Source organism: Lynx canadensis, chromosome B4 (genome assembly GCF_007474595.2).
Source record: "Lynx canadensis isolate LIC74 chromosome B4, mLynCan4.pri.v2, whole genome shotgun sequence".
In the NCBI taxonomy this organism is placed as follows: domain Eukaryota; kingdom Metazoa; phylum Chordata; class Mammalia; order Carnivora; family Felidae; genus Lynx; species Lynx canadensis.
The window spans coordinates 126693899-126720714 of record NC_044309.1 but is presented as its reverse complement, the minus strand read 5'-3'; the positions used below and the strand labels follow the sequence as shown (position 1 = coordinate 126720714).

The 26816-nt window shown below is 41.1% G+C and overlaps 1 protein-coding gene across 1 annotated transcript; it reads right to left on the bottom strand.

Annotated features, from left to right (window-relative positions):
- Positions 1–494: 494 nt before the first annotated feature.
- Positions 495–26302, bottom strand: PWP1 (PWP1 homolog, endonuclein). The gene is made up of 15 exons (XM_030320483.2): positions 26098–26302; positions 23555–23613; positions 23010–23194; positions 21105–21190; positions 20908–21004; positions 15495–15605; positions 14514–14644; positions 13833–13894; positions 7998–8094; positions 7283–7344; positions 5735–5846; positions 3837–3927; positions 3625–3746; positions 2521–2626; positions 495–1743 (listed from the first exon to the last, which is right to left on the bottom strand). Exons 1-15 carry the CDS (start codon positions 26167–26169, stop codon positions 1634–1636), a joined length of 1503 nt encoding a protein of 500 aa, XP_030176343.1. The 5' UTR covers positions 26170–26302; the 3' UTR covers positions 495–1633.
- Positions 26303–26816: the final 514 nt, after the last annotated feature.

Below are 26816 nucleotides of genomic sequence, written 5' to 3'. Positions count from 1 at the left end.
TGATATTGGCCTATAATTTTCTTGTGATGTCCTTTTCTAGTCTAGTCCCAGGGTAATGCTGGTTTTATCAAATGAGTTTGAAGTATTCCCTCCCCTTCAATTTTCTGGAAAAGTTTGAGAAGATTACGCTTATTCAAATGTTTGGTGGAATTCACGCGTGGTGTTGTCTGGTCCTTGATTTTTGTTTACTGGGAGGTTTTTGATGACTGAGTTGATCTAACTAGTAATTTGGTCCCTTTAGATTTTGTTTCTTAATGATTCAGACTTGGTAGGTAGTATATTTTGAGGAATTTTCCATTTCCTCTAGGTTGTCTGATTTGTTGTACTATATTCACAGAAGTTGCTTATGACCCTTTGCATTTTGGTGGCGTATCAGTTAACTTCCTTCTCGTGTCTGAGTTTGCATCCTTTTTCCTTACCTTAGTCCAGCTAAAGGTTTGTCCATCTTTTCAAAAAACCAGCTCATGGTTTTATTGATCTTTTCCTGTTTTTGTTTCACATGTTTCCTCCCTGATCTTTATTCCCTTCCTTTCTACTAACTTTGGGCTTCGTTTTTTTTTTTTTTTTTTGTAGTTCCTGGAGTTGTAAAATTAGGTTGAGAGCTTGTTTTTTTGATATAGGCATTTACTGCTGTGAACTTCTCTTAGAGCTGCTCTTGCTGTATCCCTGAAGTTTGGGTATATTGTATTTCCATTTGTCCCAAGGTATGTTTTAATTTCTTCTTTGATCTATTGGCTGTTCAGTAGCCTGTTATCTAATTTCCACATATTTGAAAAATTTCCAGTTTGCTTCATGTAATTTTCTAGTTTCATACTATTGTCAGAAAAGATACTTGGTATTTCAGTTTTCTGCAATTTATTCTCTGTCCTAGTGTGGAAATTATTTTTTATTAAAGCTTTCTGTGGTACATGTGATGTGTGTGCCTGGGAAGAATGTGTATTTTGTTACTTCTGGAGGGAATGTTCTGTACATGTCTGTTAAGGCCAAAGTCCCCTACTATTGTTGTATTACTATTTCTCCCTTTAGGTCTGTTAATATTTGCTTTATATATTTAGGTTGTTATATTTAGGGATGTTCTAGCCTCTTGTTGGACTGATACCATCATAATGTTGTGCCCCCTGTCTTGGATAACAATGAATACCATGCTGGGGGTGGGGGGGGGAAGGCAGGCCACTTTTAATTTAGTGATTAAACTTTACGGGTAGCATAGAGAACACTTCTAAAATCATGAACATCAACTGGAGAACAATCAACTCAGGAAGAACAATTCCTGGGTGTTCATGGCTAGTGTGAAATCTTGGCCAAATCACTGTTCTTCTAAAATTCCATAAATGACTATTTTACAAACCTAGGTTACCTATGACAGATGGCATATTTAAGGAATTATTTTTTAAAGACTTTTTTTGTTTTTATTACCCTCTTTAAGAAATGCAGTGGGAGCCCTAAACACCACATTTAAAAGGCAAGCACAAAGATCAACCCTGTTTGTGCTGCCCCATAGCTGCAGGAGAATGTCTGGCAGTAGGAGATGAAAATTTGTTTCAGTCACTACATGGCTGTAGCCATACATGGATGTTTTTAGGCTAGCTTTTTAAAAAACGGAGTTAAAGTAATAAAAAGTTTATGATCCTCATTAAGACTCCATTGGTGTGTCTGAGCTCCTGCTCCCAAAAGGGCCACTAATAGATGAACTTCTTGTATTGCCGAGAACAAGCCTCTCTCGTCTTCCAAATGCTTCATTTACTAAAACACAAACAGTTAAGAAATTACCAGATCAGAAGATTAAGAACCTATAATATAAAATAGAGATGTAGAGATGAACAGTATGATTCTCTGCCCTAGTGTGGAAATTAGTTTATGAAAATATATTTAATGCTTTATAAATGGGAAATGAAATTACCAAGAAGTCCAAGGTAACATTCTGAATGATGTTAATAGTGTTTTAGATTGGTCTACCATTTATTCTGTGTTTTATCTTGTCCTGGATTATGTAATCCACCTTGATAAAGTGTCTCTTCTTTCATCTTTCTCTGCATCATAACCAGCAGAGATGGATTTAGGACCTTTTCTCCACATGGAAGATTCAGGAATCAGTGGAGCTATGTCTTCTGTGTTTATAGGACAAACCAGATTAACTCCAAATAATAAATAAGCGGCCAGGTTCCCCTGAAGGGAGGTGAGTGGTCTCTTGAGGAAGGCAGGACTTTGTACGAAGTAGTTGACAAAAGGCAGATGATTCACACTGGGAAGGGGAGGGCTGTTCTTTGAGACCATGTTACATTTCCTTCCAGCTTTTCTAGAAATTCAAATTTTGTCATATTTTTAAAGCAGTTTACATTTAAATTATGAAGACAAATTTATTTGTGAATATGAACATCTCCAAATTAAATGTGATCTTGACTATTTCCCAAGCAGACTATATTACAGGATGAACACTGGATCTACCGAATATACTCGAGCCACACACTCTGTGTTAGCCCACAGAGAACTCGTTCAGAAAAAGGAAATTAAGATTCTTACCTGATGAGACTGTGCTTATATCCCAGACCCGAAGTCCTTCCTTCTGACCTCCAAAAGCATAAATAAATGGCAAATCGGGGCAACAGGAAGAACAGAAGAGAACTCCCTGGGAAGAAGAAAACAGAAGGTTAATGATTTCAGTCTTTCCAAAAAACCCCAATGTAAAGCCCTGTTCCTATCTATATGAACCTATCTGAATGGTAACAGAGAACCAATTCACCGGTATCTCTTTTAAGCCTATGAAGTAGTTCAGAGTCAAGGTGGAAGGAATATTACAAAATGAAGCCAGACAAGTTCGGCATGATACGGCTGTTCTGTGAGGATATGTGCACTCTGACCACTCAGGTCTCTAATCTCAGTATTCCCAGAAACTTTATTTTCCCTTTTAAGCAATGATGTTACCATGAGTCACCACTGAATCATTTTTTAAACTTCTAATTTTTTTACCTTTATTACTAGGTAATGCATATACATTATGGAAAATATAAACACGAAAAAGTATAAAAATCACTAAGATAATCACCATCATGTTTTGGGACAAGGTCTCATAAGGACTTAAGCATTTAAATATAAGCATGGGATAGTACCATGTAATTGTGTCTGTAACCTACCTTCTCACATACATTTGTAAACATCTACATATGCAATTATATAACTCAGTGCCTGGCATTTAAATATTTGCTAAATGAATTCTGGTTATTTCTGAATTTTTCCTACTACATGCTAATCAATTTCAGTGTAGTCAAAACTAGTTATGCAAAGAGGCAGTGCTTAAATAAGCTGACCCTAATAGCTGCAATGCCCTAACGGTCCAAGCTTTCCTGGGATGGTCCTCAATTTAGAGTTAAAAAAAAAAACCATGGCCATTCCACTTGAGTCCCAGACAAGCCTCTTTCCACTCTTCTTACCAAGCAACTGTTAATCATGTCAGGTGGGAAAGGAGCCAGATAGGGGAAATCAAAGATTAAGTCATAAACCTGGCACCAAATTGAACTAAGCTCAAAATTAACTTCCCAACAAATCCACATTCTTTAATGCAGTGATTCCTAGGGAAAGATGACAATACAGGTCAAAAGCAGAAAAAATGCCCAGAGAGAGTCTTACCATTTTCATGTCTCTAGAGTGAACCAGACTTGGCCTGTCTCCTAATATGTCCCAGATTTTCACATATTTGTCTGCTGATGCTGTCACAAGACAGCCCTTGATTTGACTACTTAGATCAAGACCTGAAGGAAGATAAAAGATCAGTTCAGACTCTGACATAAAGATTTACTTTATCATTAAGTTACAAGAAATGAAACACTATTCTTGCTCACCGGAGATTTCATCATTGTGTGCATTGAGTGTAAAAACTGGCTTATCTGAACGTGCATCCAAATTATACACAAAGCCGTCATCTGTGCTGGCCTGGAAAGAGTAGAAGATGGGCAAGATCATGCTACATGGCAATAAAACTTAGCAATGGGTAAACAATGTAAGTTATAATGAAACCCAGCTATTACCTGAGGAGCTTATTACAAAATTTACTTGTGGACAAGCTGAATTTGTTCCTACGTGAACTAATCCACCTCTTAGACAACTCTGCAGTTGGGTGTGAGGACAAAGTGCTGGTCATGGTATGGACTACAGTTAGAGATGTGGAAGCAGAGGTGAGATCCAAGAGAACAGAGGCCTGGGGTGGGGGGGGGCACAGTCATTTAAGGTACATGTTGAGGAGGAACTCCCAGAAGAATTGGAGGAGGGCATAACAAAGGTCAGAGGAGCCAAGGAAATTGTGTTTCTGAAGAAAAGTGATGAACGGTGTCAACATTTTGGTGGAAAGGTTTAATCTGCTAAGGACTGGAAGGCAGCAGGGGGTTGTTACACTTCCAAGAAAGGGACAGACTAGGTAGAGACAGACCTAGTCAAGGATGGGAGAGACTTGAGCCTATATATGGGCTGAGGGCAAAAGAGCCATTAGAGGAAAAGGAGAAAAAAAGGACAAGTGACTCAGTCTTGAAGCCAGGGCTGCGGAAGGGGACAAAAACAGAAGAGGACAGAAGTCTCATCCTTGGGAGGCGTGGGAAGGTGGTTACACCATTTTATTGTAATCCCTTCCCATCTTCCTAAATATTTGTGATTTTAGTACCAATGACAACTTGTCAGCAAATAACCTCAGGAAATGTGTGCTGGAGTGTCGAGAGCCAATGTACAATACGGCATTCAAATACAACTGGGACCTCACTCCCGATCACAGTTAAGTGGAGTCTGGCTTCAGGTAACAGCTGGGAGCGACACTGCACCTCTGAGCACCTTTGAGATTAAATGTTCTCAGAATCACTGTTTCAGGAACCTTATTAAAACTGTCCACATGTTTAAGAAAGCGGTTTTTCTCTCATTTATAAAGCACTAGATATGTACTTTACGAAAGTTAGGAACTATTTGGATGTGCCACACTTTCTTTAATCTTCTGGATGAAAGCTGGGATGTTATTTCTCCATGGATTGAAATGTCAGTGGAATATTATTTTTATCTTTAGATCTAAATACTTCACAAGATTTTTTTTTTTTAATTTTTTTTTTTCAACGTTTATTTATTTTTGGGACAGAGAGAGACAGAGCGTGAACGGGGGAGGGGCAGAGAGAGAGGGAGACACAGAATTGGAAACAGGCTCCAGGCTCGGAGCCGTCAGCCCAGAGCCTGACGCGGGGCTCGAACTCCCGGACCGCGAGATCATGACCTGGCTGAAGTCGGACGCTTAACCGACTGCGCCACCCAGGCGCCCCAAAATACTTCACAAGATTAATACAGAAAAACAGGGCAGGCTGAGCGGGCAGAGCATGCCAACTCTTGATCTCAGGGTTATGAGGTCAAGCCCCATGTTGGACATGGAGCCTACTCAAGAAAACAAAACAACAGAAAAAGCTTTTCAGAAATTCTCTCTACAGTGGAATTAAAATGAGTCGTTACTAGGGCGCCTAGCCTACGTGGCTCAGTCAGTTGAGCGTCCGACTCTTGGTTTCCACTTAGGTCATAATCTCAAGGTTCTTGAGTTCAAGCCCTGCATTGCATTAGGTTCTGTGCTGGCAGTGTGGAGCCTGCTTGGGATTCTCCCTCCCTCCCTCTCTCTCTTTCTGCCCCTCCCCCCCATAGTCTCTCTCTCTCTAAATAATAAACTTAAAAAAAATAAGTCATTAGCAACCTGGATAAGCAAAACAGTAGTATGTAGTCTTACCAAAAAATGACAAGGTGAAAAGTGATTCCAAGTCACTCTCTCAATCTGCCCACTGAAACGCCACATCCGATGGCTTTCATCTGGACTTCGGCAGTCATACAAAGCCACTGACCTGAACACAGACAAGCAAAGTCAGGGTTTTAAGAGTTCATTTCTTCTATATGTTGTATGTTTATTTATAATGAAATGGTAATAAAACAACCCTGCGAACTCGAGATCCAATTATTTACAGACAGTTTTAAGGTTCTAAAAGCAGAAAAGAGGAATTGATTTTCACTAACTGGCAGACTCTGGTTCTATCACTTGAAGGCATTGGTGGCTCTGGATATCACAGTAGCCTTAACTGTCTCCAGGCTGAACCCTCCACTTACAAGATGAATCCTATCTGCAAAAGACAGGACAACTTCTTAATTTCCCCTTTCCCAGCAGTGCTCAGAGCCAGATAACCCATGTTTGAGCTACATTTACTCTCTATAAGTAGGTTTCTGTGCTGGGGGAAGCTAATGGATATACCTTTGTGATTCTGAATGAATCCCAACCAAAAAATATAAACCTATCACTCTTCAAAAAAATAAGGACCCCGGGGCTCCTGGGTGGCTTAGTCAGTTAAGCATCTGACTTTGACTCAGGTCATGATCTCTTGGTTTGTGGGTATGAGCCCCACGTCGGGCTTCACGCTGATAGTATGGAACCTGCTTGGGATTATCTCTCTGCCTCTCTCTCTGCTCCTTCCCCAAGTACACTTGCTTGGGCTTGCTCGCTCTCTCTCAAAATAGATTAAAAAAAAAAAAAAAAAAGAAGAAGAAGAAGGAATCAAAGACTGCTAATTGGTTTCTGCTTCTATTAGCTATCTCTACCTTCAGACCCAATCCATAAAAAGATGCAGACACATGACTAGAAACCCTCCGTGATGGACTGTAATGGGTCTAACTCTTCACCTCTCCCTAAATCCATGCCCTCGGTCAATAATGTTGGAATCCTTCCATAAAGGCAGAGTTCATTTCCTGCTCCATGTGATCTCGTTCGGCCAAGAAAGCAAGACAGAAGTATACCAGTTCTGAGCCTAGGTCTCAAGAGGCCTGGTATCCCTGCTTAAGCTTCTGACCTCAGCCTGAGAACATGTGTGGGCTAGCCCACTGGTCGCACGAGGATGTGAAACACAAGGAGAGATGAATCTTCACGGCCCTACTGAAACAAGCCAAGATTAGCAGACCTCCGATTGAATCTAGCCTAGATTAGCTCAATGTTGCAGTGGTATAGGAAATACGTGTTTATTATTTTAAGCCACTGAATTTTGGGATAGCTTGTTTCGTAGCAATGGCTAACTCATACACCCTCTAAAAATCAAAGTAGCTGCTAGTTAGGAACTACATTATTATGACAAAAACACATTCCCATGCAGACTGAAAGAACCAAAGCTGAAAGGGAAAACTAAGTATTAATAAAAGTTTAAACACTCAGTAATATATTCTGAGCATCAAGTGATACTTTTTAAATCATATCCAGAGGATATAAACAACAGGGATAACTCCTGCAGTGTTTTCTTACTTATCATAGGATCCAGAAATCAGAGTCTGTGCTTCAAATGGATGAAACTGCAGAGTCTGGACCTAAAAGAAGGAAACATAAAAACAGATCTATGTTTGTTTGGTTTTGGTAAAACTGCTTAATAATCAATTTGGCAATGTTTCCATAAATTTTTCCTTTGAAACGTAGTACTATTTAAAGAAACAAATGTACTACATAGTCAAAAGGACAAAACACATTTTCAAATAAAAGCAGTCACTTAAAAGACATAATGCAGCATTTCTCAAGTTGTGTTTCACAGAATGCACATGTCCCTCAAATGCTAAATATGTGCAGAACAAAACAGGGAGTGGCCAAGCTTACCTGGACAACTCCACACACTCTGGAAGCCCCACAATGTACACCAGCACATTAGATCCCCGAGTTCTGCAGTAACACATCTGTTACATTCTTTAACCTCATCTGGTGACTGACACCCCTGTCTCTTTTTAGGGTCTCGGTAAACATGCTATAATGTACTAGTGTTTCCAGTCACTTCATCTTTTTGTCTTCATGTCTGCATCTCTAAGGTGGGTAATTAATTATATCATACGGGGCTCTGTGAGGATCCACTAAGACAGTATGTCAAAGCATTCTGTAATTCACAAAAAGCCATACATAAATGTTTGGGATTATTTGTAGCCAATATGTGTCCCAGATTTTTTTAGAATCCATTTTTTCCACTCAATCACCATACCTTGTCTGTGTGTACAGCAAGGCTAGCTGCTGGTTTCCCCAAGGACATATCCCACAGAATTACAGTGTTGTCAGCTGATGCACTTGCCAACACGTTTCTGAGAAAGGGAGGAGAAAAATCAGGTAATCTTTTTTTAAAGTCAAGAGCACTAAATGTAAGAATCCCATTTTCAATAACGACAAAGGGAATGAAACACTTAAGAATACATTTTAAAAAGAATTCAAATTTAAAAAACTAAAGATTACTGAAAGAAAGAGTATCTAGATGAATGGAAAGATATCCCATGTTCATGGATTGGAAGACAATGTTGCTAAGACAGAAATTCTGCCATCTACACACTGATCTAGGTTCAATTAATCCCTTTCAAAATCCCTGCAAACTTTTTTTTTTTTTTTTGGCAAAAAATGAACAAGCTGGTTTTTCAATTCATATGAAAATGCAAGGGACTCAGAATAGCCAAAATGATCTTGGAAAAGAAGAGCAAAATTGATAAGCTCACAGTTTGGATTTCAAAATGGACTGAAAGCCACAATAATCCTAACAATGTGCTACTGGCTTAAGGACAGACACACAGGTGAACAGAATAGAATGAAGAATAAACCCTCAAACTTATGGTCATTTGTTTCTGACAAGAAGGTTTGTATCATTCACTGGTCAGTGGGGAAAAGAACAGTATTTTCAACAAATAGTTCAGGGACAACTGGATATCCCCACACAAAAGAATGAAGTTAGACCCCTATCTCACACTGTACTCAGAAGAGATCATGGACCTGCCAAGGTAAGAGCTAAAACTATAGAACTCTCAGAAGAAAAGAGGTATAAATCTTTGCACCCCGGGTTAGGCAATGGTTTCTCAGATATGACACAAAAAGCCTAAGCAACAAAACAAATGAAACATCATCAACATGAAAAACTTTTGTATTGCAAATGATACCATCAAGAAATTGAAAAGACAATCCACAGAATGGGGGAAAATATTTGTAAATCATATATCTGATAATAAAGGACTTGATTCTAGAAAATATAAAGAACTCTCAACTAAATAGAAGACAAATAACACAATTAGAATATGGGCAAAGAATATGAACAGACATTTCTCGAAAGATCTATATAGCCGGTGAGCATGTGAAAAGTTGTTCACTAGGGAAATGAAAACATGGGATACCATCACACTCACAGGATGACTATAACGAGAAAGACAAACAAGAAGTGCCAGCAAAACAGAAAAATTCGCTACCTTGCTGGTGGGAATGTAAACGGTACACACATTACCATATGTCCTAGCAATTAGGTATATATCCTAGAAAATGAAAACACAGGTCTGTGCAAAAATCTGTTCATGAATGTTTACAGTAGCATTATTCATAATAGGCAAAGGGCAAATACAAACCAATGTCTATTAACTGGTGAATGGATACACAAAATATGGTATATCCACACAAGAGAATATTATTCAGCAATAAAAAGGAATGATGTACTGATAAATGCTACAATAGGATGGACCTTGAACAGATTATACAAAGTAACAGAATCCAGACCCAGAAGGCCACATATGGTATGATTCCATTTCTAGGAATGTACAGAACAGTCAAATCCATAGAGACAGAAAGATCAGTGGTTGCCAGGGGCTGGAAGGACAAGAGAATGAGGAATGACTGTTAATGGTTTGGATTGCTTTTTGGATAAAAATGTTAGGGAATTAGACAGTGGTGATCGTTGTACAACTTTGGGAATATACTCCAAATCACTGAATTGCGCACTTTAAAGAGTGAATTTTAGGGGCGCCTGGGTGGCGCAGTCGGTTAAGCGTCCGACTTCAGCCAGGTCACGATCTTGCGGTCCGTGAGTTCGAGCCCCGCGTCGGGCTCTGTGCTGACGGCTCAGAGCCTGGAGCCTGTTTCCAATTCTGTGTCTCCCTCTCTCTCTGCCCCTCCCCCGTTCATGCTCTGTCTCTCTCTGTCCCAAAAATAAATAAAACGTTGAAAAAAAAATTAAAAAAAAAAAAAGAGTGAATTTTAGGACATGTAAATTTATACCTCAACTTTTTTTTTTTTTTTTTTTTTTACAAAAAAAGCATTAAATGCTATTAATAGGAAAAACCAATTTGCCTATCTCTTAGGGATCAAGCACTAATAATGTAGTTCTACAAGTGAACACAGGCTTGGAGCCCAGGAAACCTGAGACGGATTTCTGGTGCTGCCATTTATTAGCTATAAGACTTAGCTAAAGACTTAAAAGTCAGTCACACCCCCTTGCCTACCAATGAGAATGCTACAATCAATTTAAAGTTATTACTATTCAAGCACATGGCTGAATGACCAGAATACAGTAGGCCCCTGATGTTAGTTGCCTGCCTTTTCTCCTTGTAAAAATATAGATATTCCTGAAATTGAAAGCTCATTCTTCAATATCTAGTTTGACATGGCTTGATACAGAATCAAGTCATTAGTGATAGTAGTATTTGTTCAGAAAACTAGTATGCTGTTAAAATGTCAATGGGTTCATTTTTGGATATTATTTCCTCAAGAAGTATTTCCATTATACAAACTGCTTTCAGTTTTATTACTCCCATTTGAGTGACACGGGTAGGGTTCTCTTTAAGATGATCATGTGTATTCAGATCATGTTAGCTTTTTCCCCTACTCAATGAATTTCAAACCTTCTAACATTAAGTCCCATAAACAAGCCATTAATGTTTTAAGTCCTTGGCATGTCACAGACTAAATGTTAAATTCCCAATATTTTATTTATATTCAATGATTGCCAACAGCAGAAAGTTAAGAATTTTACGGTACATTTGCTTCTCATCCCAGTCCTTTCTCAAACATCTGAGATTCCTTCCACATTAAAATTCTTCTTGTATGAGGCTTAAAAATAAACACCCCCACAAAACTCCCAATTGCTACCCATTCCCAAGAAGAGCACTCTTCAATAAGAGTAGGAGCAGAGAACATGCATTTGGTCACTGGGAGCATTTTAGGAGAAACCAAGGTCCCCAACAAAGACAACATCGGCATGTTGTTCTTCACCATGATCCCAAACCCTATGCACCAGAAGATGGAAAGTATTTAAAAGCATTCTGCACCTTTTTGGTAAAGAAAGGGTAAAGGAAGACCCAGGTCTAAAATAAGATGGAGAAAGCAGAAGAGTTTCGGGATGAAGACACATGAGGCACTGCAGTGAGGGAGACGTGAGCGCAGACGGGGCGGGACAGGAGCAGGGGGGCTGGCAGAATGTGAGCGGGAAAAGGGAGCCACCGTGGCTGGGGACAGGGACTGTGGAATCAGCTTGATGATGAGGGGCTGTTCCATCAGAACAAACTTCCAGTTACCCAAAGTAACAGCTGCTATATAATAAAAATTTAGTTTTTGTAATTACTGTGACAGCTCAGATCTGTAAATGAGCAGGTTCCTCAAAGCACGGTACACTCATATTCGATCTCTTATTTATCTGCCCATTCATCAGGAACAGGCCCAATTTAGACAAAGCCTGGAGAAGCTTTCAGAAACAAAATAAAACAAAGCACAACAGATTTTTGGTCCCTTGCTCCTGATCTGACTCAATCTTGAGAAGATGAGAGCCTAGAAACTGGTACCTTAAAGGGTCACCCAGAAGATTCTGACTGGCAGGTTAAGTTTGGGAGATACTAACCTACATAACTTTCTTGGGTCCATTTCACCAAAAGGTTCTAACTCTAAAGAGGTCCGAACACAAACAAGATGCAGATGTCCCTTGGTAAGCTAGCATGCTGGGATCCTCCCCAGAATGCTCACAATTCCAAAGTATCCTGTGTAATAGAAATGCTAAGAAAATGTGCCTCGGACAACCCAGTTTGTTTTTACCCCTCAACCTAATGCTTACCTTCTTTGCCTTAGTAGCCCCTCAAGCCGACTATGCTATTAGGAAAATGGTCTTTTGGGGTAACTGTTAAGGATGAATATAAAGGATATGCAGATGAAACATGCAAAAGAAGTAAGTGGAACTCTTACCTTAAACCATATGTAACAATTAACTCAGAATGGGTCAGACACCTAAACCCAAGAGCTAAGACTGTAAAACTTTTTTTTAAATTTTTAACGTTTTTATTTATTTTTGAGAGAGAGAGAGAGAGAGAGAGAGAGAGAGAGAGAGAGAAATGAATGAATGGGGGAGGGGCAGAAAGAGAGGGAGACACAGAATCCGAAACAGGCTCCAGGCTCTGAGCTGTCAGCAAAGGGCCTGACCCAGGGCTCGAACTCGTGAACCGTGAGATCATGACCTGAGCCGAAGTCAGATGCTTAATGGACTGAGCCACCCAGGCGCCCAAGACTGTAAAACTTTTAAGGGAAAAGCTTCATGACAAGGATTTGGCAAAGACTTCTTGGATAGAACACTAAATGCACAGGCAACAAAAGTAAAAATAAATGGACTACATCAAAATTAAAAACTTCTGGGGCGCCTGGGTGGCGCAGTCGGTTAAGCGTCCGACTTCAGCCAGGTCACGATCTCGCGGTCCGTGAGTTCGAGCCCCGCGTCGGGCTCTGGGCTGATGGCTCAGAGCCTGGAGCCTGTTTCCGATTCTGTGTCTCCCTCTCTCTCTGCCCCTCCCCCGTTCATGCTCTGTCTCTCTCTGTCCCAAAAATAAATAAACGTTGAAAAAAAAAAAAAATTAAAAAAAAAAAATTAAAAACTTCTGTGCATCAAAGAACACTATCAAAGGAGTTAAAGGCAATCCACCAGATGGGGGGAAATATTTGCAAATCGTAAATCTGATGAGGGATTCGATCCAGAATAAAGAATTACAACTCAATAAAAAAAAAACCCTAACAACTCAATTCAAAAATGGGGCAAAGGACTTGAGTCAGCATCTCTCCAAAGATATACAAGTGGCCAATAAGCACTTGAAGAGTGGTCCTCAAAAAGGTAAACAGAATTGCCACATGATCCAGCAATTTCACTTTTGGGTATATACTCAAAAGAATTGAAATCTGGGACTGAAAACACATATTGGTACACCCATGTTATTTACACCAATGTGCAAAACAGCAGCATTATTCACAACAGCCAGGAGGTAGAAGCAACCCAAGTGTCCATGGACAGATTTATGGACAAACAAAATGTGGGCTATATGTACAATGGAGTATCATTCAGCCTTAAAGAGGAGGGAAAGCTGGCCACATGCTACAACATGGATGACCTCACGCTAAGTGAAAGAAGCCAGTCACAAAAGGGCAGGTACCGGGATTCCACCCGTATGAGGTAATCGGAGGAGTCAATTCAGAGACACACAGTAGAGTGATGGGTCGTAGGGCTTGGGGGTGGCCAGAATGGAGAGCTGGTTTCAAGGGCACATAGCTTCTGTTTCGGAAGACGAAAAAAGTTCTGGAGTTGGATGGCGATGATGGCTGCATAACAATAAACCATACACTTAAAACATAGTTAAAAATGGTAAATATTATGTATATTTTACCACAATTACATAAATTTTAACAAATGTGGGTGAGATTTTGTGAAAACTAAATGAAGTGAGGGCAACGTCTCCCAGGAAGAGATACAGTTTGGCACCGTGGGTGCCGCAACACACACAATTTTTCCAGTGGTGTTGGAGAGGGCACCTGGCTCGCCACGTATGTAGCGAGCCCAAACGCCCACCAAGCGTAGAGCTGGCAGGTGGTGTGGGGGCCGCAAGGATACAGACAACAGAGCTCTTGCCTTCAAGTGGACATACTGCAGGAAAGGGAAAGAAGACATGGACACAGAGACCCGCAATGCACAACACAGAGACAGGTGTAGGCATGAGGTGAGAGGACAGTGGTTACAGTCTCTAACAATCCTCCAAATGTTATTGCTTTTTACCTGATCAGCTTATTCCAAGAAAGGTCCAGGACAGCATCGGTATGCCCCTCTGCTGAGGAACTCTGTAATAATTGTTTAGTTACTTTTTGTATTAAAGTGCCCCCTGTAATTGATGGGTTAATTTGAAAGATTCTTTCAATCTTAAGGTTATTGTTCCATCTTAAGCAAACTTGCTTGAAGACCTAGATACAGGAATACCTTGTCTTCCTATTAGAGACCCATGATAAACACTCCTTACAGAAGAGAAACTGTAGTCGTTCTTAATCTAGGTGGTACAGTTCTATAAATATCACCCCCCACCCCCAAAGTCAAGTTTTCAAAGCTACAGGAATTAATACCATGGGTATTTGGAATTCAACATACTAAAGGCTAAATAGAAATTTTTCAAAAGTTCAAAACCAGCATATTAGCACGAATAATTACCACCTATCAAAAAGGATCATAACCAAAGAGTAAGTAAACTGTTTTGTGTAAGGATGTATAATGTACCAATGGAAGTTTTGTGGAATCAGAGATCAGTTTTTCCTTGGATGGGCTTTTTGAAACCAGAAACTACAGTAACTGCATAACTATCTGTCCTGTTGCACCGAAGTGTCTAATTGAAAAAGTGTATGCTCTCTTCGCCCCCCAACCAGTAAATTTATCTCTGTCATTGGAGTTTTAAGTAATTAACTTGTTTACCTTCTTTCCTTTCTTTTTCTTCTTTTTTGATAGTTTACTTCCAAGTGTGAAGACTGGCTCTAAAGAGTCCACTATATCAAGGTCCCACACTTCAATAACAGGAGTCATATTTCCCACAGCAATGTAATTTCCTACAGGAGGAAACGAGGTGTTTGATTTAAATAATTAAAAATACTGTACTGCAGACTGAGTAACGGCTCAGAGTGGTTTCTCTCAGACTTCCATATGCATGTGTTACCACCTGAATATTGTTAAAATCCATATTCTGCTTCAGAAATTCTTGAGCGGGGGGCCCTAGGTCTGCATTTCTGACCAGTTCCCAGGTGATGTCAATACTGTGCTGCTGGTCCTTAGACAATAATTTGAATAACGAGGGCTCAGTCTCTTGGCCCAGGGTCCTCACTTAAGTCAGGAGAACAAAAACCCTCTGCCACCTCCACCCGTGTTGTGAGGAGGAAGATCTAATCAGATCACGAATGTGAATAAGCTTGGCCAACAAGATGTAAGGTAGGAGTATTACCAGATTTCACCTTTCTTAGGGAGAAGGGGGTGCAACTAGTAATGTGCAGCTGTGGCCAAAAACACCAATATGAGAACCTAATTCTCTCTTCATTTTGGTTTTACTTGATGTTTTCTGAAAACAGTCACGCCATTAAACTCCTGGACACTTCATGCTATTTTATGCTGGGCTTTTTTTTTTTTTTTTTTAAACTTCACCCAGTTCTACAGAGGCTAATGCTGTCAGGCCCTGTTCTTCTGCCCTCAGTGGAGCAGCCACCTCTTTTTTATCTGATGTCCAGACACATGCAGACTCAAAACAACTAAGTGATTGTGTTTTAAGAACTATGTAACTTCATAAAGTAACATTAACTTCATAAAAAATCATCAACTGTGAAAACATTCACACAGAACACATGACTTATGCTATGGAATCACATACAGGACCAGGAAACACTGAGCCATCTGAGTTGTTCTAGTTACCTGTAGAATCATCTGGGCTAGGATCAAAATTCAGCCATTCCACGCTTAGAGGGTATGCAGACAGCAGTATATCATGATGCACATAAAAAGAATCTTCTTCCTGATTATAAACTGAAAATATTGGGATGAGACTTTATCGCATGAGAATAAGAAATCACATCCCACTGAACAGACTCTCCCTATTAAACCTACCGGAGCCATGGGCTTAAAGTGAGACACATTTGATGGCATTAAAAGGAGCCTCCAAAATTGTTACTGCTCAGCAAAACTTGTGCAAATCTCATATATTCCTGTCATCTGGTGCGCTCCAAGGAGCCAGGAGCAAGGACAGAGAATGGACATCTGCCTGAGCACTCTGCATGCGCACTGTTCACACGGTCCTACCTTCTGGTCTGCCCGCTACAGAAAACACTCATAAGGGCTCCGTAGGGAGTACTTTACGATCTTTTAGAGGTCTGCTTATAAGAAGAAACAGAAAATAATACTGGAGAGAAAGAACTCGTACTTAGAAATCTCAAAGCTTGTCGAAAATTACTTACTTTTATTTTTTAAATTGCTTCTTTAATATTTAGAGACCAACAATGTAAATAAAGCTCTTGAGACTACTATTGGAATCGGACAACTAAAAGAATCAGCTCCTTATCATTCGCAGTTATACTGTTAAGGAGCAAAAAATACTGTTAAAATCAGTGACTAAAAAAGTCTTTCAAAAATTATATAATGAAACACTGATAAAATAGAACCCAATCAGAAATTCCTCCAAATATGCTTTTTATTAGAAAGAAGCATTATTAAGAGAGGCCAAGGATTTTTTAAAAAGATTCCTCAGACCACTTTCCAGGTATGTCTCCAGAGGCAAGGGAAACAAAACCAAAAATAAACTACTGGGACTACATCAAAATAAAAAGCTTCTGCACAGCAAAGGAAATAATCAACAAAACTAAAAAGCAGGGGCACCTGGGTGGCTCAGTTGGTTGAGCGTCCAACTCTTGATTCTGGCTCAGGTCATAATCCCAGGATTGTGGGATTGAGCCCCATGTTGGACTCCGCACTAAGAGTGGAGGCTGCTTAAGATTCTCTCTCTCTTACTCTCTCCCCGCTCTTGCCCTCTCTAAAAAACAAACAAACAAACAAACAAAACAAACTACAAAGCAACCTACAGAATGAGAGAAGGTATTTGCAAATGACGTATCGGATAAAGGGTTAGTATCCAAAATATATAAAGAACTTATAAAACTCAACACCAAAAAGCAAATAATCCAAATTAAAAATGGGGAGAAGAGATGAACAGATGTTTTTCCAAAGACATCCAGATGACCAACAGACCCATGGAACGATGCTCAACATCACTGATCATCAGGGAAATGCAAATCAAAACTACAATGAGGTATCACCTCACACCTGTAAGAATGGCTAAACAATGATGTAAGAAACAACAGGTACTGGCGAGGATGTGGAGAAAGGAGAACCTCTTGCACTGTTGGTGGGAATGCAAACTGGTGCAGCCACTATGGAAAACAGTGTGGAGGTTCCTCAAAAAGTTAAAAATAGAGTTACCCTACTATGATCCAGCAATCGCACTACTAGGTATTTACCCAAAGAAAACAAAAATACTAATACAAAGTGATACATACATGCACCCTGGTGTTCTGTACAGATGTTGTGTGACTTATGCATTTTTGCCTGGAGCTGCACATACATAGTCACGGGGGCTTAGTTGGCTTACACTCTGTATCTGGCCTCAGGATCAAAACTGGCCCTTCTGTTCCTGACACTAAGAGGGATTAACGTGCCTCACATTCTTCCCTGAGCCAGACCAGCCTGTCCCCCTGGAATGGATCAGGGAGGGAAGAGGAATATGCAGACACCTGGGCTCCTAAGATTGTTGATACCATAAGAGAAACAGGAAGAAACAGCTTACTTGGGACTGCACTTAGGCAAACTTAATGACTAAACATAAGTCACACCCGAGTGGTGTGTGTGTGTGTGTGTGTGTGTGTGTGTGTGTATATATATATTGCCCCTAGGGAGCAGCTAGTTGGAAATCTCACCTGGGGGACACTCTGCCCAGGAACCTCAATTGGGACTCCAACTAGGCTGTTCGCCGCTGGGCTTCCCCAGCCAGAAGGTTGGCTATTATAAGTACCCGGCTTGATGTATTAAGCCTTCTCTGTTCTCTATACCTCTCCCTCTTTGTTTACTGTAATTCTCTCCCTCTTGTTTACTTATACTTCCTTTTCCTTATAATTAATAAAGTCTTCCTCCATGAAACTGAAAGTGCAGCTATGGTGAATTCTTATTATTTATAACACCTCTTGTTTATAGCAGCATTATCTACAATAGCCAAATTATGTAAACAGCTCAAGTGTCCACTGACTGATGAATGGATAAAAAAGATATGGTATAGGGGCACCTGAGTGGCTCAGTCGGTTGAGAGTCTGACTCTTGATTTCAACTCATGATCTCACGTTTTGTGAGACTGAGTCCCCACAGAGGGCTCTGTGTTGATAGCGCGGAGCCTGCTTGGGATTCTCTCTCTCCCTCTCTCTGCCCCTCCCTCGCTTAAAATAAACTTAAAAAACCCAAAAGATGTAGAGTGTGACACACAATAGAACATTACCCCACCACAAAAAAGAATGAAATCTTGCCATTTGCAGTGACATGGATGGAGCTAGACAGCATCATGCTAAATGAAATATGTCAGATGGAGAAAGACAAATACTGTGTGACTTCACTCATACGTGGAATTTAAGAAACAAAACAAATGAGCAACAGAGAAAAAAGAGAGACAAACCAAGACTCTTAACTACAGAGAACAAAGTGATGGTTAGCAGAGGGGAGGGGGGGCGGGGAGAAAGGGTAAAATAGGTGATGGGGATTAAAGAGTTCACTTGTGGTGATGAGCACCAGGTATATGGAAGCGTTGAATCACTATACTGTATACCTGAAACTAATATTATACTGTATATTAACTGGAATTTAAATTAAAAAAGAAAAAAGTCCTCAAACTTCTGCATCTGGGATAGATCCTGGGATCAGCAGATTCCATGTCATGTGACTTCCGTATGACTTCACATTGAGATATATGTTCAAAATGATAAGCTTGTGATCCTGCAAGAATCTCAACTATGGTCAATGTACTCAGCTTACATTTTAGATAAAAAGGATAAGGATGCTTCAAAACAATCTTCTTTTAACCATGTCAAAGCAACATTCAGATCAGCGTTAGAGTGCAATTTTGAATTCTTTTTTTTTTTTAATGTTTATTTTTGAGAGAAAGAGAGCACATGTGCATGAGCAGGGGAGGTGCGGAGAGAGAAGGGAACAGAGAGGATCTGAAGCAGGCTCTGCACTGATGGCAGAGAGCCCACTGTGGGGCTCCAACTCACAAACCGCGAGATCATGACCTGAGCCAAAGCTGGACCCTTAACCGACTGAGCCACTCAGGCGCCCCTTGAACTCATTCTTGATTAGAGATATGCTGAATAATTTGGAGATCCAACCAAATCCAAATATATCCTTATTGACCTAGCTTAGAAGGAAGAGGGAATGCAACTGCTTTATTTAACTTAACTCCTGATACTAAATTCAAAGGAATGACTCCAGTAAGCTCACACAGAATGTATAAAAATCGATGGCAAATGCGAACAGTTTCAATTTTCTGAAATTAGAATTGGTCTTAAAAAGAGAGAGAGATGGCGAGATATAGCTGCACAGAGCCGACATTTAAAAAAAAAAAAAAATGGTCTTTTAAAAATTTCACCAACATGGTTTTCATTTGAAATACATAAAGATCAAAGATCATTAGAAGAATAACTTCACACTGAGGTATCTGCTATTTAAAGCCTTTTCATTTTATAAATAGATCCACAATGAGCTATGGGATTAAAATGGCTTAATCTACAGGCTTCCTGCAGGCAGCCTTAAAGAGTTCCAGAAATCCAAGCTACGAAATCGAATAAGTGACAAAGTAACCTAGAATATGTCAAAAAACATTAAACATAAAGATCTTAATTTTTAAAAAAATACATATATTTTAAAATGTTTACTTTTGAGAGACAGAGAGAGTGAGGGAGAGCATGTGCGTTCAAGTGGGGGAGGGTCAAAGAGAGAGGAGAGAGAATCCCAAGCAGGCTCTGCGCCATCAGCACAGAACCCAATGTGGGGCTTGGACTCACAAATTATGAGACCATGGCCCGAGCCGAAACCAAGTCAGATACATAACTGACTGAGCCACTCAGGCACCCCTAATTTTTTTTTAAGTTAGTTAGTGTGTGTGTGTGTGTGTGTGTGTGTGTATTTATTTAGAGAGAGAGAGATGGAAGGGCAGAGAGAGAGAGAGAGAATTCCAAGCCAGCTCTGTACTGTCAGTGCAGACCCTGAGGTGGGCCTTGAACTCAGGAACCATGAGATCACGACCTGAGCTGAAACCAAGAGCTGGATGCTTAACCAAGTGAGCCACCCAGGTGCCCTAAAGATTTTAATTTTTGAGCTATGCAGCTATGTTTCCTATAATAAAAGGCCTTTGCCTAATAATATCTGTAGAGCTTCGAATTTTAAAGACAGATGAATAGAAGACTGTTGGAGAAGGACAGACATGTCTGAGGATGTGTGCACGGGAAAAGGGGCAAGAAAAACAAAAGGGAAAATCTAGAGGCAGAATATTGTAGACATCTTGAAGGTCTATTTTTTAGAAAACAGTTATTTAATGTTTGTTGAATAAATATCAACATTAAATACATCTGATATAAAAATCCAAATGAAAATGAAAAATTCAAGTCAGTGCCTACTTCAGATTCAAAGCATTCACCTCCGGCAGTGGTACAAACATTCCTTGAACTGGGAAAGGTGACCAGAGGAATGGAGACCTTAGCACTGAATTATTGTGAAGAAATAAAATGTTTTGCAAAAAAGGGAAATATTTGAATTGACTGTGGAAAGTAGGATAAAAACCTGTCTTTTGAAGGTAATCTTTACCACATAGAGAGAAAATACCCAAAAAAGAGAATGCAGTAAAAAACCAGGGCAACAAGTTACCGTAGGGTAATGAGACTATAATTGTTTCCTGCATTTTCATTCTGTTTTACTTCTAGGTTTTCTCCAGTGGGGGGTGGGGGGAGGATGGGAGGAGGGGAGTGAAAAACTGGCAAAAATGTTCAGATAAAAGATTTAAAAACCCCATTAGCACCTTCCAGGAGACCTATTTCCATAAATAAAGCCAGATACCAAAGTGACAGACCAGACCACACACGCCCAGGCACAATGACCAGAATTTCTGTAGACTATATGTAATTAACCACGTAACTGAAACGAAATCTAGCAGGACCTGGCACCTAAAAACTCATAATAGCAACTATTATAGTGATTATTTTAATCTTAGAGGACCTTTCTGCAAGCGATGTCCCCCACTTACCATGCACCTCTAAATTGCACTGGTCTTGTTCAGCTCTGCCACAGACTATGAGATTGTCACTGGGCTTGATCAAGAAATCTTCACGTTCATATTGTTCCTAAGTGGGAAGAAAAAGTCATTAACTGGAAGCATATATTTGGTAAGGTTCCCAAAGACTTACTAAGAAGCATAATTAGAAAAGCCATGTAAGTATTTACCGTATCCTTCAGAGTAACATAAGGATCTTGATCATTACTTCCATAGACTGTAAGACCCAAAAGAGACTCACCAAGAGTTTCAGTATCTGTAAAAATTCATAAATTGAAACCAGTAAGTCATTTTGACAAAAGCATTTTCCTACAGTATCCAATATTTAAACTCCAACTGTCTATTTCATAACTAACTGGATCATCCCTAGTCAGGAAAGGAAATACTGAGTAATCAACAGGAATTTAAAAGCCATTTATATGTGATCTTGGACTGCGTATCTGATAGTCTTGGTATTCACAATGTTCCAACAAAAGAATTAAACTGTGAAGCCCTCTCTTAGAAAATATTACAACTCTGCTCAGATTCTCTAACTTGCTCCTTGTAGTCATTATTAAAAAGTGCTACAGAGGGGCGCCTGGGTGGCGCAGTCGGTTGGGCGTCCGACTTCAGCCAGGTCACGATCTCGCGGTCCGTGAGTTCGAGCCCCGCGTCGGGCTCTGGGCTGATGGCTCAGAGCCTGGAGCCTGTTTCTGATTCTGTGTCTCCCTCTCTCTCTGCCCCTTGCCCGTTCATGCTCTGTCTCTCTCTGTCCCAAAAATAAATAAACGTTGAAAAAAAAAAAAAAATTAAAAAGTGCTACAGAGAGGTGGCCTTGAAAATGTGGAGATAAAATCACCCTAAAACACTAGAATTGATACAAATAAGGGTGGCCTGGCCAAATCAAATTTAAAAAATGATGAGTTTCACAAAGTTAAATGGGCTTCTTTATTGCAAGATTTCTGAGAACTGCTGATATGCTAATTTGCCATATGACTCTGAAAGAACCACTACTGTGCCTTTTCCACTAAACGTACTTCCAACTGGCATTCTCTTATGGCATTATCTGCAAGGGTGACACAGAGTACACCCCAAATAATGGAAAACTCAGGAGAAGAAAGATACTCTAATTGCTGGGGGAAGCTACTTTAAGGAAGAGGACGATTCAGTCTTGAACATTTGACCGGCAACAGACATGGGAATTTCAACTGGATGAGAAAGAGCCAACAGTCCACATAGTGTGGGGATAATGAGGAAGCAGTTTCTGAATGCCATTTCTGCAGGTTGGGTTAGCTCTTCCTTTCTTTGTATTCCCATGGCACTCTGTCCTAGCAGGATGGGAGCAAGGTTAGGGGCCCACAACCCCGAGTCCGAAGGAAAACACTATTCTCTGCATCTAATGAAGCACACGGAGAGAATAAAGGCTTTAGAGCAAGAGAATGTTCAACCCTCAGCTCCACTGTTCAGCAGCTGCGTCACACTGGTAATGTTACTTCATCTGTGTAAGCCTCAGTTTTCTCTGTAAAATGGGGGTAATAACTCCTCTCTCATTAACACGAAGAGAAACGAGTTACAGATTAAAAAAATTTTTTTCTCATTCAGGTATAGTGGAAACACAGTATTACATTAGGTTCAGGTGTACAACACAGGGATTTCCCATCTCTTATACATCATGCCATGTTCACAAGTGTAGCTACTGACGGTCAGCATACAATGCTATTACAGTACCTGCGACTATATTCCCTATGCTGTAACTTTCATCCCCCTCCCCATGACTTATTCATTCCATAACTGGAAGCCTGTATCTCCCACTCACCTTCACCCATTTTGCCCATCCCCCAACCCAAGTTACGGGTTATATTCACTACTTACAATAAAATATATGATACTGTGTTTTTTTTTAGATTTTAAATCAGTGGGTTAGCTTATTTTCTAAACTAGTTTAGGAAACACACGATCTTCCCGAGCCTTGAGCCAGATTATTTAACTGGCATAAAGGACAACGAAATCTCACAGTAAAGGTCTGCAACACTAGAAGCATGATCTAATACACGAAGCTTGTGATTAAAAACCAGAAGAAGTGAGTGAATTCTAACCTGGGTCACCTTCCTCATCGTATTTATCTAGGTCATACTCGGCCAGTTCATCATCATCCAACGTCCTGTCGTCCTCTGGGTCACCATCTTCCAGGGGTTCCCTTGGTCGTGCCTGGGTACGTGCACTCTGCATGCCATCTTCCGAAGGATCGCCTGTCTCCTCTTCATCACTGCCACCTTCTTCTCTATGCCAAGGGAACAAAAAGATAAAGAAATCACCCAAATGGTACCATTCAATAACAAGACCACCTGTCATCACTGTTTAAGACTTCCACTTCACCTAGACTTTAAAGTCTACCTAAAGTAGATTATCAACAATCTTTTTATTTTTCGAGAGACATAGAGAGACAGAGCACAAGTTGAGGAGGGGCAGAGAGAGAAGGAGACACAGAATCCGAAGCAGGCTCCAGGCTCCGAGCTGTCAGCACAGAGCCCAATGTGGGGCTTGAACTCACAAACTGTGAGATCATGACCTGAGCCGAAGTCGGACGCTTAACCGACTGAGCCACCCAGGTGCCCCAGATTATCAACAATCTTAAACTTACTGTAATTTTTCCTTTGCTTCAGCAATGAGACGTTTTACTTCTTCTTTACTAAGCTCTACCTGTAAGAGAGCAAACATTTCATTGAGACATGGCTAAGGAAATCATTTTAAATCTCTGAATTACAAAGAAGTTTGCAAACTAATGTAAAATATAACTTCAAAAGACATCAAGAATTAAACTTCAATCTAGACTCTCTAAATTCACTGTAAATGGGAGTTTTCACATGTCTTTATGTAATTAAATCCTTTCCTACCCCAAACTGTTAAAAAAAATTATGCTCAGTCTACCTCTTCCCAGACTTTCCAAAAAAGAGTGACTTGCATAAACTGACTTCTATGATAGCCCATCTCATTTCTTTTAATTATTCTGTTTTCTTCTTGGTTACTTCTCATTTTCCCTGTGGGTATTCCTAAACAAACCATCCTTGCCTTGCTCCCCTGCTCGTTTTCTGGTTCTCACTGCCAACGATTCACTCATCATGCTGTTGCTTTCTTGTGAAGCTCATTCATTCTGAAGACTAAAACTACCACTTACAAACGGATTACCCCAAACTCCCCCTTCTCTAGCCCCACACTCCAGTTCCATCTTTCTAGCTCCTTTAAGACCCTCTCCACTTGGGAGATCCTGTACAAAATTGGAATCACTCTTCAAAACCGCAGTCTTTCGCCTAATCAGTGCTTCAGTACCCTTTAAAACATCCCATCAGTGCTAAACTGTAAGCTCCCTGAAGACAGAAACCCACTTGTCATTATGTGTTTATGCATATAGTTCAATGCTCAGCTTATGGTAGGGATCCTTGTATGAATCGGTCACTCACTCAGTTTGCACTAAACCACCTCTAGTAATATGGAAATCCTCGAGGGGTGACATTCCATTGTTCCAGAAACTAAGGGTTTTTAAGTTTAACTAAATGATAATTCTTTTTCTTTCTTTTTTTTTTTTTAACGATTATTTATTTTTGAGAGACAGAGTGTTAGTGGGGGAGGGGCAGAGAGAGGAGATGCAGAATCCGAAGCAGGCTCCAGGCTCTGAGCTGTCAGCACAGAGCCCGACGAGGGGCTCAAAAACTCATGGACGTGAAATCATGACCTGAGCTGAAGTCGGACTCAACGGACTGAGACACCCAGGCACTGCCCCCCCCTTTTAAGATACTTATTTTTCTAATTATTCTCATTGATCTGGGTTTCTCTGGGATTTTGTAGCATAAACTCACCTCTTCTTCCTATAAACTCTTCAAGCAGTTCCCAAACATGTTGGCAATTAGAATCACATGGGGGAAATCTTTTAACACTCCAAACCAATTACATCACGTATTTGGGAGTGGGGCACAGTCATCGGTATTTTTTAAGTAAGCTCTATGCCCAATAGGGGGTGGGGGACGCTTGAACTCATGACCCTGAGATCAAGAGTCGCATGCTCCACCAATTGAGCCAGCCAGACATCCTAGGCATCAGTATTTTTTGAAGCGCCCCCAAGTGGTTCCAGTATGTTGACATGTTTGGAACTCATATAGCCTTTAAAAGCCTATATATCCCTTTTTACTAACAACTATTACCTCCTTCAATAACTTCTAATGAGATCATTTTCTGGCCCCGTTATAAATATGCACTGGAGCCAAACACTGGTGAATAAAACAAGCAAGTCTGTGCCTTAGTGGAATTTACACCTCCCGGGGACTATTCCAATCCCTCATTCCTGTTAATTGGACGTCCCAGCCACTTACATTCCTATCACTTCTCATCTCTGGTCATCACCGGCCCAGTTACATTCAATCCAACGCCCCGCCCCTTCCTTTACTCCCACTGACATACATGCACTTGTCAACTCCATAAAGGACGGGAATCTTTCTGTTTTGTTTATGCCTATCTCCAGACCCTGAACAATGCCCAAAACGCAGAAAGCACTTGTCAGTATCAGTTGAACAACTTAAGTCACACCTCCACTACAGACTCATTCTGTAACTTCTGTAGGTTTTTCCTTCATAATGTGTCACGTTTACCTCTCATCCCCCACTGCCGCATCAACATCTCACTTGGATCGCTGCAGGAAATTCCTCATTCAACTCCGGGCCTCACGGCATCATGGTCTCCACACCACTTTTCCTACCCTACACCTCTCATCCCCGCTCACTCCTCCGAACGCAGGAGTGGAAAGTGGTTTCACACACGTGCTCCCTCTTCCCGTTATGCCTGAAAACGCACTGGGGTGTGCGCGAAGCCAGGGTGCTGTCAACAAGGCTTTGGGGAGATTTCCCACTCTGAGGAATACCCCGCCCTCCTCCCACCGAAGAGGTCCACGTGCCGGCCAATTCGGGGGTGGGGCTGGACTCGGGGGAGGGGACCGTGAGGGGGCGCGGCCCCCAACTCCCAGGCCTGGGGAGCCTCGGGCCTCCTCACGACAATCAGGCCAAAACCGGCCTCACCCCGTCCAGTCACAGCAGCCAGGCCAAGTCCGCATGTAGAGGGTCCCGGTTCTCCAGGCGGGGCTGACCGAGGATGCTGCGAAGAGGCCGCTCCCCCTACCTTCCAGCGACCAGGCCTCACCTTGTCCGGAGTCTCTTTGGCCACGCCGCAGCGGACCCAGGCCACGCACGTCACCTGGCGGCTGCGGTTCATGGTCTTCAGCTCAAGGGCACCTCACGCTACAGACTCGCCCCCAGCAGCACTGGGACTCCCGCCGACTCCCAGCCGGCACGCTCAGCGCCCAAGCCCGGGTGCGCTGCCTGCGCAGGGCGCACGCGCGGGCTCTGGTTTCCGCGAGTCCGCGCCCACGTCTGACGTCATTCCAGGGCGCCGAATTGGAAAGGGGCGGGGAAAGGGGTGGCAGCGGAAGCATCCGTGAGGGGACTCCACGTGGGTGGGTCGCGCTGTGTGACCTGAATGGGCTTTTTAGGACTGTTCCGCGGGGGACGGTCTCTGCAGGCTTCATGGAGGCAATAAGTAAAACTGGAACTGTAGGGGTCAGAGGCGGATTTTCATAGGTCTTTATTTTGCCTGAAGTTCCATAGTCTTAAAGCTGACAAATGGTAGAAGTTTGTGGTTTTCTTCTTTTAAATCTTTCTCCAAAACGGATTTGTCATTTCAAGGAGATACTTCCGCCATTACATCTCACCACATTCTTGGGTGTTACTTCCTCAGCTTAAGACATTTAGCACTTATTATATACTTAAGTACACAGTAGTGGTTGTAGCAACGGCAAACATAAAACGCTTGTTATGTGCAAGGCACTTTTTAAAAGCCTTCTGTTAATTTGCTTACTTAGC

Bases quoted from the DNA above. Each gene is read 5' to 3' on its own strand.
- PWP1 (XM_030320483.2), bottom strand. From the start codon at position 26,169: ATGAACCGCAGCCGCCAGGTGACGTGCGTGGCCTGGGTCCGCTGCGGC. The intron at 13,895-14,513 runs GTAAACAAGTTA...CAATTATTACAG, and splicing joins AGAAAAAGAAAGGAAAGAAG to AGTTCCTCAGCAGAGGGGCA. The intron at 7,345-7,997 runs GTATGGTGATTG...TCCTTCTTTTAG, and splicing joins TTGCTGTACACACAGACAAG to GTCCAGACTCTGCAGTTTCA.